Source organism: Gymnoscopelus braueri, assembly GCF_963280865.1.
Source record: "Gymnoscopelus braueri genome assembly, chromosome: 2".
In the NCBI taxonomy this organism is placed as follows: Eukaryota; Metazoa; Chordata; class Actinopteri; order Myctophiformes; family Myctophidae; genus Gymnoscopelus; species Gymnoscopelus braueri.
The window spans coordinates 38,068,396-38,080,510 of NC_137604.1; the positions used below are offsets into that span (position 1 = coordinate 38,068,396).

Genomic DNA, 12,115 nt, shown 5'->3' on the forward strand with positions numbered 1-12,115 from the left:
ACCGGTTGGGGCATGCATTCCCCAGACCGTTGCTGGTCGTTAGTGAGTGAGTGAGTGAGTGAGTGTGTCACCAGCGGATCTCGAGAACCACAAGTGAAGTGGTCAGGGTTGAACGCTTTCGAGATTTCCAAGTGGTCCCTGATCGAAAAAAGGTTGGGAACCACCAGGTTAAACTATGAATGTAAAAATTTCAAATCACGCTTGTGCTCATGAACAACCTTTTTCCAACATGCAATTCCAGATCTGGTTCTACACCAACGCCATCTTTGAAAACGCAGGAATCCCAGCCTCTCAGATCCAGTACACTACTGTTGCTACCGGAGTCATAGAGGTCATCACTGGTGTATTAGGGGTAGGTAACTGCACTGTACAGTCCAGTCCTGATGAATGCTGCTTTCTCTTTCTGTCTGTGGTAAATGCCACATCAAACTCACATTGTGTTTCCTGTCCCTCCCCCAGTGCTTCACTATCGAGCGGGTTGGCAGAAGGCCTCTGATGATTGGCGGTTTCACCTTCATGGGTCTCTGTTGTGCTGGAATCACTCTCTCTCTACTCTACCAGGTACAGAGACTGACACATTACTGTAGCTAACCTCTTCAACCTGGCATCCCTGTTTTGGGCATGCCATTACAGGTGAAAATTGTTTATTTTTGTTGTTGTTGAAAATTTCAATCATTCAATCATAGCAGATCTACAAGCTCATAGCGCACCCCATTGACACATGTTGTGAACTTGTAGATTGGCTATTTTAGCTATTCTTCATACAACAAAGTACAGTATATATACAGTAGGGCATAGGTGGTTAATAAGTTAAGATTGGAGATAAGAAGTTACTGCACTGGCCATCTGTTCTGGAGGTCCAGATACAATGTCTAGATCCTTTCTTTTTTTTCCTGGGACCTATTTTGGATAATTTGAACCACAAGCGAAGGGTGACTGTGACAATTATTGGAATTGGTCCATTTGTTTGCGCCCCCAAAACTCCCCTTTAATGCTGGCTTTCTATCCTACCAAGTTGTTAATGACATTCACCTACACGGCATCCCAGGTCTAACTGACTAGAAATAATTTCCATATGGGGATTAGGGATTAATAAAGGTAATCTTCTTCATCTTCTTCTTAATCCCTGATTACATAGCTAGAGTGACATGGTGCATACAGTATAACTTCCTGGTAGGATAGAAAACCAGCAGTATGGGGTTCCACAGGTCAGGTGAATGCTACTAAACCAGCAGTGATGGAAGAAGTTTACTTAAGTAAAAGTATCAATACTGCAATGTAGATACTATACTCTGTTACAATTTACAAGTAGAAGTCCCGTATTCAAAATGTACTTGAGTAAAAGTACAAAAGTATCAGCATAAAAATATACTTACCAAAAGTAAAAGTACTCATTGTGCAAAATGTCCCATTACACAAGTACAAAATGTATAAAAAAAACTTTAGAAAATGGCCATTTAAAAAAGTTTAGAATGTGTCGCAGAAATATATATATATACTAACTAGTAACAAAAGTTTTCATATAAATGTAGTGGAGTAAAAGTAAAATATTTTCCTCTGAGATGTAGTGACGTAGAAAAGTAAAAGTATTGAAAATTGTAAATACTGAAAAAAGAAAGAAAAATACCTCAAAATGTACATGTACTTAGATACTTTACAGTTTACACCACTGTGAACCAGTAGTAAGGTCCCCAATGACCAGGGCATGAATACTTTGCACTCTATTGTATTCTACTGTACTCTGCTATATGATTAATCACATTAGACATCTTTATACTTTGTAAACTTAACAGCTGTGCAATGTATTATTGTTATTTTGGTTTAATGTTTTTCACGTTGTCCTGTTTTACTGCCTTCAGACCCAGATTCCCTTCATGCGTTACATCAGTGTGCTCTGTGTGGTGGGAATCATCGCTGGGTTCTGTATAGGACCAGGTGAGAATGATGTTGAGTTTCACTCATTTGTCTGTTCTTTCTTCTGAATTTTTATCACAAAACAGCAGTGGTGGAAGAAGTACTCAGATATTTTACTAAAGCAAAAGTAGCAATACCACAATATAAAAAATACTCTGTTACAGGTAAAAGGCCTGTGTTCAAAATGTTACTTGAGTAAAAGTACAATATTTTCCTCAGAGATGTAGTGGAGTAAAAGTAAAAGTATTGAAAATTGGAAATACCTCAAAATTGTACTTAAGTATGGTACTTGAGTAAATGTACTTCGTTACTTTCCACCACTGCAAAACAGGTTTGTGGTTATTGCTTGTGATGATAGAGGATCCCATCTATTAAAGTCTTCATTTTATTAACCATGCTCTTAAGTTACCTAGTAAAGAGAACCATCATTTCTTTTAATAATGACCTTGAGTTATTCTGTACGAGCAGGTGTCACTTTTTTTCAAACATTGAATATCTACTTTGGACTGAAACTCATCTCCATTTCAATCCTATATGTATCGTTACAGAGTGGTCTGACACAAGTTAACACTGACCCCTGCTGGAACCATGCGGAAATGCATGGACTATTTTCCAGCTTAGTCTCAACCACTAGCCTTACCCTCCCTCCCTCCCTCCCTCCCTCACTCCCTCCCTCCCTCCCTCCCTCCCTCCCTGCTCATCTCTCTTTCTACAGAAGAGATATTGTATTTCATTAGTCTTGTAAATGAGCGAATCATAATTGCCACACTACATCCATTCCTACTACAGCCATTTTGTACGCTGAGCGAGTGAGTTGAGCGAAGTGAATTAAGAGGCTATAGTTTACAGCGTCGTCAGGGAGCCATGTTGAGGGGGCCGTGAGAGAGGGTGATGAATGGGAGGGAATCTGGTTTACATATCGTCATTCGTCAAGACAGCAAAATCTATACCTCTGCACGCAGAACGAGGATTTCTGTTGCTGCAATTATATTTTTAATGGCTCATTGTTCATAACCTCATGGTGATGAATATGGTTTTGTTTGGACAAAACCTTGCATGCACAACGAAGAACCCCCCCCCCCCTTCCTCCTTGCGTATACCACAGATGTTGACAAATTATGGCCTACTTATTGGCTTGACGATATTAAAACTTCCTCCTCGCAATTATCACAGCCAGATAATGAGGAGTTCATTCGAAAGAGCTCCATCATTAGAACTTTTACTAATGCATATTTTTCCTACATAGCTCTCAGTTATAACAATGACAAATTGTGTGTTTTAAAGCTATACCAGCCACCCCATAGATTCTAAATGTCAAGCTAACAAACTGGATAAGTCCCAGCTAAACTATGTTGTTTATATACAGTACATTGTAGTAGTAGAGTTTGCCAAGTTGCTAGACCAAACATTTCCCCTCTCATGTTATAACCACTGAGCAGCACACAAGACCATCACGATGAATGGATCTTAACCCATTAAGACCTGAGGCCGATTCTACAAATGTCTTCTAAATCTTAACAGTTTTCTGAAAAAACGTATGTTGCTATATCAGTGGTACTCAAACTGTTTCATGTCAAGGACCACCAAAATTGTATGTATTTGGCTGCGGAATAATTCGTTCCAGGGAACCCCCAGAAGCAAAGATTTGAGTTAAAAATGTTTGCTTAAAAAAACTAATAATGCACAAATGTTCACGATTTTTCAAAAATAGCAGATTTGATTTACAAGTTTATAGCGCAGCACAAAGTGACTCGCAATGAGCTTGTATATCTGCTATTTTTTAATAGCCAAAGAAATCTAATATGACACAGATGCTTTACCGGTTTTATTGGGTTAATGTAAAGTGTATTGGTGCATGAGAAGTTATCATATTTAGTATTATATTCAGCTGGATGACTAATATGGGATTATTCATGAAGGGATTGTTCATAAAGAAGCTGGGAGCATCAGGGGCCTATAGTGTCAGTGTGACAAAGCTCTGTGCATCACTGGAGGGGTGAAATGTATAGCAATGTAATGTGATGGATTGGGGCGATGTCCGGTTAGACCAGGGCTACTCAACTTAAGATGGCTCAGGGGCCACTCAGCAAAATACCAAAAGTCCAAGGGGCCGCCATAAAAATGACGGTCCTATTTTGGATTTTTCGATTTTGTAACACACAAGAAAATGTACATTTTGACATCATATTCTTTTCACTGTACCAGTTTATTTTGTGTGTATGTCCAGTGGCATCAGTTCAGCAAAAGCTAAGGTATGGCAAGGTTAGGGTTGCCAACTCCCAGAGATTGAAATAAGGGACACCTATCCTGGGCGCGCGGCCGGAAAAATGTGGGGGTCAAACCCCCTAAAAAACCCGAAATGCATAGAAAACTATGCATTATACCTGTAACAATTGACGCACCTGTATGTATGTCTGTCTGTTTTTGAAAAATGTTTTAGCAACCCATATATTTGAACGGAAATGTATATTTTTATCCTGTGCTAATTTTTTTTTTTTTTTAAATAAATAAAAAAAAAATGTTTTGGACCATGAGGGGGCCGCCAAGACGCTGCGATCGGGCCGCATGCGGCCCGCGGGCCGTGGGTTGAGTAGCGCTGGGTTAGACTATTGTCAGAACATGATCCAGATTGGGGAGATCAGGAAAAAACTGAATATGAGAATAATATAACGAATGAGGAAAATGAATTTACAAAAATGACTGTTGACTGAATACTATCAAATTGAAGATATATCATCAATTATGTGTGTGTGTGTGTGTGTGTGTGTGTGTGTGTGTGTGTGTGTGTGTGTGTGTGTGTGTGTGTGTGTGTGTGTGTGTGTGTGTGTGTGTGTGTGTGTGTGTGTGTGTGTGTGTGTGTGTGTGTCCTCATCCAGCCGGCGTCCCCTTCCTAATGACGGCTGAGCTGTTTACACAGACCCACCGTCCAGCTGCCTACACAGTGGCCGGTTGCCTCAACTGGCTCTCCAACTTCACCATCGGCTTCGTCTTCCCCTTCCTGCAGGTCAGAACTCAGACCATTATTTAATGCTAATCAATCATTTCATGACATACAGAGGTTCTCTCATACGTGGCTGTGAAGCCTCATTCAGACCCGAGATTCGCGACGACATTAAAACGTTTTAAGACTGATTTATTCTTTGCCACACGACGGTGTCACGTGCGGATCTGAATAACCCCTTACACATGATGTTCTTTACCCCCCCTCCGTCCCAGATGTCAGCGGGGGCGTACTGCTACCTGGTCTTCTGTGCTATCTGTTTGTCTGTGGCGGCCTACACCCTCTTCATCGTCCCAGAAACCAAGAACAAGACCTTTGTGGAGATCAGTCAAATGTTCGCTGCCAGGAACGGGATGCTGGACAACGAAGCCGACAGCGCCGAGATGGACGACAGCGGACACCTGAAGTTGTCCAGGATGAACGGATATGGCACCTTGTAGCACAAAGGAGAGGAGAGGAGAGGAGGGGAGAGGAGAGGAGAGGAGAGGAGAGGAGAGGAGAGGAGAGGAGAGGAGAGGAGAGGAGAGGAGAGGAGAGGAGAGGAGGGGAGAGGAGGGTCGGAAAAGAGAGTTCTCCTCTCCATGTTTTTGGGCGGTGAAACCGCCCCTATAAGTGAGATTTGGAAAAATGTACAAATATCTTGGGCAGTGCAACCGCCCCTAAAAGTGAGGTTTGGAAATTTGTACAATTATCCTGCGCTGTGATTGGCCAATCACAATCTATTCAGGACTGTGATTGGCCAGTGTCACATGACACATGTGCATAGCCCTATATAAGCAACCATAACTTAAAAAAAACCATAAATTGTTTTTTTTTAAGTTATGGTTTTGTCCATCATAAAGAGTGTTTCAATAAATGTATTTATCTTTTGTACATGATTGGTTGACTCCATTCAGTATTGTGGTTAGCTAGGAAGACACCGCCCTCTTCACACAGGTTTGATTTTTTGTTTGCTTACAGTGATTTCATTAGATGAACAGGAGAGGTAAAGTGGAACTAGATATGACATACAGGAGATTTATTACTGCTTGAGGAAACTGCAAAGAGCAGTGTTACAGTATTTACACTGACACACACACACACACACACACACACACACACACACACACAGGCACGCGCCCATGCACGCGTGCGTGCGTGCGTGCGTGCGTGCGCACACACACACACACACACACACACACACACACACACACACACACACACACACACACACACACACACACACACACACACACACATACGCACACGCGCGTGCACGCACACAGTAATAAACATGGACAAGCACACAGTAGCACAGTGTGCCGTCCTACTGTATAGGGTTAGTTCTTAGTGTATCAGCCACAATGCCAACTGTCCACCATCAACAGATGACTGCTTACACAAACATTGGGCAGGATGGCCTAGTGGTTAGAGTGGCACATAACCAAATGGTCATAGGTTCAATCTCTGCATGCCATCTGCATTTGAGCAAAAATACCTACAGTAACTGCTCACTGCTCTATGCATATACTTGTATATCACAGTGAATCAAACATGCCCAATGCACAGGCTAGCATAATGTTAAGTGCTACACATGTTTAATTTGTACATCTCATTTTAACCACCTTCATCCTGGCATCCCAAAACATTTCAAAATCTACAAACAAGCTCAAAAGGCATCATGATGCATAGGTTGTGAGCTTGTTATTTTTGGATTAAAACATTTCAGTGAGTGGTATAATCATGTCATACTATTTACATCATTATTTTTGACACAACGCATTTCTACACAGCACTGTAAAGTTTATTTATTTCAAACATGCCCCAGTTGCATGTTCTGAAGCGTTATATTTCATTTTGCCCTCCCATTTCAACAGTGTATTCCTACTGTATTGTACTGTAGTACTACTACTACTACTGCTACTGTATGCACAGTAAATAGAAGTCACACTATCACGTGTGTCAAACAACCTCATCCATAACATGTTAATCCATTTGGCTCCATCTCAGATCCCACATTCAGTCTGTTTGCTCTCACACAGTAAAGTCCTCAGTGTTATTGTAACTCTGAGAGTGTAATTAACCACGTAAGCCTCATACTAGCTGACCAGAGTCTCTATGTATAGCCAAAAATAGTTAATCTACAAGCTCGTAGAGCTGCTTTATTTGCAGAATAGGTATGCTAGTGTTCATATGGTTAAATTACTCAGGATTTTGCTGTGCACTGGTGTCAGACACCTCAATCTGTGCAGCATTCGTTTCACTCCATGATCTGTTTTATGTCCATGATCTTTGTCCATGATCTTTGTTGTTGGAAAGAATGTTTACCTATTGGCACACTCTATTTTACAGTAGCCTTATTTAACTTATAGAACAAAATATAGGAGAATTGTATTGTAGTGTAGGTGATTATTGCAGGTGCACAGAAGTGCCTGAGTATTTCATAAAAATGTACTTACAAGGTTGTAACAATACACAAGTGTAAGTACCAAATGAATAAACCTAATCATTGTTGTACTTTATATATTGTTCCACCAATGTATAAATAGTGTCTATTCAGGGAGTGGTACTATTTTGTACTTGTAATACTTTTCCAAAAGTTAATACATACTGGAATACAGTCATGGTAAAGTAAATACAAGGATGGATATATGTAATAGAATAAGGGTAGTGGTAAAGTAAAGCACCAGCACAGTGTTTCTCCACAGTTCCATTTCCCTGGTCAAAGATCATGTGACATCATGTGACCAGCACAGTGTTTCATGTCACACTGTATGTTTACACAGAATGATCAAGAACTTGAGCATGTACTTTGTTTCGCTTGTTTGTTTTGTTTTGTTTAATTTGATGATTGTTTGAGTCTCTTATTCATCCATAAGAGAGCAGGTTATTGTGACTACTGTAGTAGTCCATATTCCAAACGGATGGCAGGATACACTACTCCTGTCCAAAGACAATATGCACATGAAAATGGTTGTAAAAGAATCGTAATTTATAAATGCACCATGTCTTAGTAGCTGTACAATTCATTTTATGTTTGATGTCTGAACAGATTTTTATCTTGAGTTACGTACATTGTATATATATTATATTGGAGACAGTGATACTGAATGAGAACGATTAAATTGAACTTTCACTGTAGATGTGTTCAGGAGTGTGTATTGTATCTCTAGATAAATGTTTGAATGTGAAAGAAAACACGTTTTGCTACTTCTTGCTACTACTGTGCATCGCTGTGTTCAGTGCTGAATTACTTTTAAAAAATGTAGAAGTTTATATAGCTATACATCAGATACCAATTTGAGTCAAGAATGCAATGAATTTGAATTATTAAAAACCAAAGCTATGACCAGCTCTTGGTTTGACGTAGATCAACCAAGTCACCAACAGACTGAAGAACTGAATGGCTTACACTGTGTGGTCACAGCTAAAAACTGTCTGTAAATATCTGTGATAGACAGCTCTATGATTCAGAAGAGTACATTAAGAACATTAAGATAGCGCATTAACAGTTACTGTATCTTTATAATCCACTTAATCCATTTTAAAGCACAGGGTTTTCCTGCCCTGCAAAGACAGTTACTACTTTGTTGTGTTCCAAATGGTCAAAGGTCAAGTCAATGACTTTACATTTCATATTTATACCTGTAAAGGTTACCAAACGATTATATTTGTCCACATCTCATGTACAGACGGAACAGTGCATTATTAAGAGGGATATTAAGTACATAACAGAGTATTGTCCTGGTGTTATGCCATGGTACGGTGGGGCGAGGAAAGTCATAGTGGATGATGGGAAAGGAAATGATGCTCCTCTCCCATCGTCTCCTGCTGCCTTTAGGCTGGCTGTTCCATCTGTCACTCCCTGCAGAATGGCCTAGGAAACCCTGGCTGGGGCAGGATGGATAAATGTTGTCGTAAGACTGTCTCTCTTCATATCACACAAGGTGGAGGAAGAGGGAGTCAAGCAGGTCTGAGTTGAACACGAAGCTAGAGAGGAGAAAGTCATCCATAATGCATTTGTGTTACTGTTGGTTGGTTGTATGGTTTTGAGAGCAAATTATGAATGTCGCAGTACTTTGCTCTGTGTTTTCTTGGTCAGTCTACTGTACTTATTCATCAAATGTTCATTAGAAGTGAGCTACTACTGCAAGGTCAAACATGCGAGAATTAGTTGAGTTATAAATTGACAGTGTTTCAGGGCTTGGAGGTGAAACATGGAAGGAATGATGCGTAGCCGCCGGATTACAGCATTCTTAAACAAAGCATAGTATAGTAATGTCACAGCACAATATTACAAGGGTACTCACTCTGACGCGCTCAAACTCACACACACCACCACCACCACCAGCCAAGAATAATGTTACAGTAAATTTTCCGGGTAATGTCACAGCACGGTGGCGCACGTAGTGTTGTGCACATGTGTGAACGCTTGTGCGCGCACAGGGCTCACACACCCCTGTACAGGCATAAACTATAAATCAAGCAAATAGCATCACAGGCTGGCAAAGGCAACATTCCAGCAGATAAAATGCTCTCCCACACAACAAAGCCACACTCGCCGCGTAATTAATTGCAACAAATTACCTCTTCCTCACCCTGCCAGCCCCTGCCTCCATCCTTTCACACTGCTCGAGAACACTCTGCACTCACACACACGCACACACACACACACACACACACACACACACACACACACACACACACACACACACACACACACACACACACACACACACACACACACACACACACACACACACACACACACACACACACACACACACACATCACTGCAGATGTTGGAACTGATCCGTGCACACCACACACAGCAACAGAATCCCTCTCCCCCTGTCACACACACTCACAAACTCACACACACACACACACACACACACACACACACACACACACACACACACACACACACACACACACACACACACACACACACACACACACACACACACAGACATAAGCGCGCACACACTCACCCCCACACACTCTGCCACCCTTCATAAGTGCTTTAATGTGGCTTATTGCGGTGTGTGCAGCTCCCCTTAGCCGTGGAAATATTCGCTTGACGGATGTGCTTTGTCGCCGGCTCTCCCCCTACGGAGGGAGGAGGGAGGCTGTCACCGAGGAGATGATAACATTAACAGGGAGGCAAGGCGATGACAAATGCCCGTTATCAGCGAACGAGGCCGGTGACAAATCGAACGGCGGACGCCCAGGCAGGCCCCGGCGCGCCGTAATAAAAAAGAAGATGGATGGCAGCACTCAGACAGGGGCCCTGCGTTAATGCGATTTCCACTGCTCTCCCTGACTCCCAATTAAGGCTGGGGGAGGGATGGGGAGGGGAGGGTGAGGACTGAGGAGGGGAGGCAAGAGGCACGGAGAGAGAGAGAGAGAGAGGGAGAGAGAGAGAGAGAGAGAGAGGGGGAGAGAGAGGGAGAGAGAGGGATGAAGGGAGTCTGAATGGCTGGGGGAGAAAACGGAGAGATGGAGGGAGGGATAGAGAGAGGAGGAGGGAGGGGAGGACCAGGAAAAAGAGATGGGGAGAATGATGTGGGGGGTTGGAGGAAGGACAGGGATGGTGTAGCGTGGAACCATGACAGAGCGGAGGAGAGGGAGGGAGGTGGACAGGAAGGAGAGAAAGAGGGAGCAGAATGCCAGAAGGGGAGAGAGGAACGAGGGAGTGGCGGATAAAGAGAAGAGATGTCAATAAAAGAGGGGAGTGGATGAAAGTAACGGCAATGAAGGGGAAGGGAGAAAAGATTAGAAAAACACACACAGCGTTAATTATCTGTGGAGCCAAACTACCCGTCCTCCATCCCCAAGGCCCTCCTCTCTCTCTCTCTCTCTCTCTCTCTCTCTCTCTCTCTCTCTCTCTCTCTCTCTCTCTCTCTCTCTCTCTCACACACGCACACACGCACGCACACACGCACGCACGCACGCACGCACGCACGCACACACACACACACACACACACACACTTGTTCTTCAGTCAGGGCCACAGCTTGTCAGATTGGAAAGCCTTGTCTTCCTATATGGAGATGAACACACCTCCGCTGAACCTCTCTGTCGTCTTCCTCCGCTTCCTCATGTATCTCTGTCTCTCCACAAATCTCCTATCTATCTAACTATCTATCTATCTATCTATCTATCTATCTATCTATCTATCTGTCTATCTGTCTATCTGTCTGTCTGTCTGTCTGTCTGTCTGTCTGTCTGTCTGTCTGTCTGTCTGTCTGTCTGTCTGTCTGTCTGTCTTAGCCAGATAGGGAGAAACTATGATAATTAACTAGACATCTAGTTGAATAACTGTAACCTAATAATGCAACATAACCACGATAGCGAACAGGCATGTTGAGGCAGGGTACATGGACAGTGAAACTAATGTTCAACATTTGCACTTCTATAAAGCAACAGTTTGTGACAGCATCTTACGGACACATTTTCTCTATGATCAGCAGACGTACACATTCATATTGAAATGTATGTTATGCTTGTAGCATGTATTCACAGTCCCACAGATGGTGCACATTCTGTTGTGATTGGAATCTCTAATGTCTTTTTGTTTATCTGCACAGGTAGATCAGATGCTGTTATGGGAAAGCAGCCTGTTGAAGTCGCGTGACAGTTTTATACAACTAGATTCTGACAAGTCCCGGAAAAGACGCGCTGTGATTGGCCAGTAGTCACTTTGAGTGGCAGTTGGGACAAACGCTTGCCCCCAAAACATGATTTACGATTCTTATCCTATCGGTACATAACTCGGTACTTAACTTCGCAACGTTCGGCATAGCAAATCCCTCGCCTTAGCTCACTCGGTGGTGCCTCTCATGGCTCAAGTTTGCTTGAGACGGCGCGCCTCCGTCGCGGTTCAAAACTATACTTTATCGGCAAAAAAAAAAAGTCTGCGGTTGTCGGAAAAAGCAGGATTTGATCAGGAGGGGTTTGGGGTCAGCAGTCAAATGCTCAGCGAGGCACACCACTAGACCAGTTAAAAACCTTTGAGGTTTTGGGCTGTATTAGAATGTGACAACGCCTCCACCATCCCCTCTGGGGGCGGTGGGGGGCCTTGTTTTCTCGTTTTCGCATTCAGCCAATCGTAAAGGCAGGCAGGGTGGGACTTGGTAGAATCTGGTTACCATAAATAATACGCGTTGAAGTCTAGCTGTGTTGTAGGTGATTGGTGCCCGAAGAGCTGATTGAGGG

The 12,115-nt window shown here is 42.7% G+C and overlaps 1 protein-coding gene across 1 annotated transcript in view; it reads left to right on the forward strand.

Annotated features, from left to right (window-relative positions):
• LOC308095533 (solute carrier family 2, facilitated glucose transporter member 9-like) overlaps nucleotides 1-5,355 on the forward strand; it is a gene marked incomplete at both ends in the record, with an annotated part of 35,917 nt that extends 30,562 nt beyond the window's left edge. The window contains 5 exons of the mRNA XM_080442588.1: nucleotides 242-352; nucleotides 460-561; nucleotides 1,860-1,935; nucleotides 4,791-4,918; nucleotides 5,131-5,355. Of these exons, the coding sequence (XP_080298714.1) occupies nucleotides 242-352; nucleotides 460-561; nucleotides 1,860-1,935; nucleotides 4,791-4,918; nucleotides 5,131-5,355 (642 nt within the window). The remainder of the gene's footprint in view (nucleotides 1-241; nucleotides 353-459; nucleotides 562-1,859; nucleotides 1,936-4,790; nucleotides 4,919-5,130) is intronic.
• Nucleotides 5,356-12,115: the final 6,760 nt, after the last annotated feature.